This window comes from Austrofundulus limnaeus, unplaced genomic scaffold, assembly GCF_001266775.1.
Source record: "Austrofundulus limnaeus strain Quisiro unplaced genomic scaffold, Austrofundulus_limnaeus-1.0 Scaffold447, whole genome shotgun sequence".
Taxonomy (NCBI): domain Eukaryota; kingdom Metazoa; phylum Chordata; class Actinopteri; order Cyprinodontiformes; family Rivulidae; genus Austrofundulus; species Austrofundulus limnaeus.
The window spans coordinates 296246-297694 of record NW_013952849.1 but is presented as its reverse complement, the minus strand read 5'-3'; the positions used below and the strand labels follow the sequence as shown (position 1 = coordinate 297694).

Here is a 1449-nt window from a genome sequence, read left to right as displayed (position 1 = left end):
AGCAGGTCAGCTGTGGAATAAAAAGAGCTGCTAAAAGTATAAACAACTGTGTTAAATCATTTTCATTCATTCAGAAGACACACCGTTGCGCAGTTCATTCCCACCTTCATCATAAACAAGTGGACACGTGTTCACTGTCTGGTGGCCTGGTGCTGAACTGTCTTACATAGTCTAACCTCAGAGCTTTCACCATCATGTTGTCTGAGTTGTCTTCAGTGACTGCAGTAACTGTGGCGTCCGGCTCCTCGTCCTGACAGATCAGCTTCTGGAACAATTCCATCGTCATATAGTCTCCTCCAAAGGTCAAAGGTGAGCTTTGGAGGTCCGTCCGTTGTGTTTCCAATAATGTAACCGTCGTATTATCAGGTGGGTTATCTACAGCTGTGCTGTCTGTGTCCGACTGGATCCAGTTGCAAGACATTTCTGGAGAATCCTGTTTGTCTGCTGATGAGGTCCTGAGAAGTGGTAGCGTTGATGGTAGGGTCCCAGCAGGGATCGAGTCTTCCCTCTCAAGTATTTGAAGACTTTTTGTGTCCCATTCTTCCACCTGCAGCGTTGCCATGGCCTTCAGGAGTTCCTGAAAGAAAGACAACAGTTTCAGGACATTTCCTCAGTTGGTGAAAGGGAAAGTCTAGTCATTATTGAATTGATGTTCTGTCTACAGTGGGGTGCGAAAGTTTGGGCAGCCTTGCTAATTTTCCTGATTTACTTTTATAAATCATTGATTGTTTGGATAAAAAAATCAGTTAAATATATGATATAGGGGACAAACACAGTGATATTTGAGAATGAAATGAAGTTTATGTGATTTACAGAAAGTGTGCAATAATTGGTTAAACTAAATTAGGCAGGTGCATAAATTTGGGCACAAAAAAACCCCAAAACTCAATATTTAGTAGCTCCTCCTTTCAAAGAAATAACAGCCTCTAAAACCAGAGGAGCCCAAAGTGGGGCCCGCGGGCCAAATTTGGCCCGCCAAACCATTTGATTTGGCCCACCAACAGTCGCCAAAGTTAAAAGGTTGTAACCTGTTATTCTATGTAGAAACACAGTATTTTCATTGGTCAAATGACTATATAAAAGGGCTGTAGTGAAGGTAGTTTTCATTCATGCTGTTCACTTTAGCTTTAATTTATTAGGATGAAACATGAAATGACAACAATAAATATTTAGATCAGATTTAACCCCACGTGTAGATTTGCACACTTTATAAGGCCACAAAAACTCATATTTTATCAATTTATGATATGTCCCATGAGCCTTTGCTACTTGAGAGTATGGCAGACTTTATCCAAGTGCACAGACTTAAACAAAAGAGGGCCATTGCACAGCATAATCGCTAAAAATAAAGGACATAACTTAAAAAGTATTCGTATTTCATGTATTACAGTGGTTTGCAAAAGTATTCATACCCCTTGAACTTTTCCATATTTTGTCACATTACAACCA

At 40.2% G+C, this 1449-nt stretch overlaps 1 protein-coding gene across 1 annotated transcript in view; it reads right to left on the bottom strand.

The window, feature by feature from the left end:
* Nucleotides 1–9: 9 nt before the first annotated feature.
* Nucleotides 10–1449, bottom strand: part of LOC106529481 (interleukin-31 receptor subunit alpha) — a 26502-nt gene continuing 25062 nt past the window's right edge. The window contains exon 16 of the mRNA XM_014024929.1: nucleotides 10–577. Coding sequence (XP_013880383.1) covers nucleotides 110–577 — 468 coding nt within the window. The 3' untranslated portion in view covers nucleotides 10–109. The remainder of the gene's footprint in view (nucleotides 578–1449) is intronic.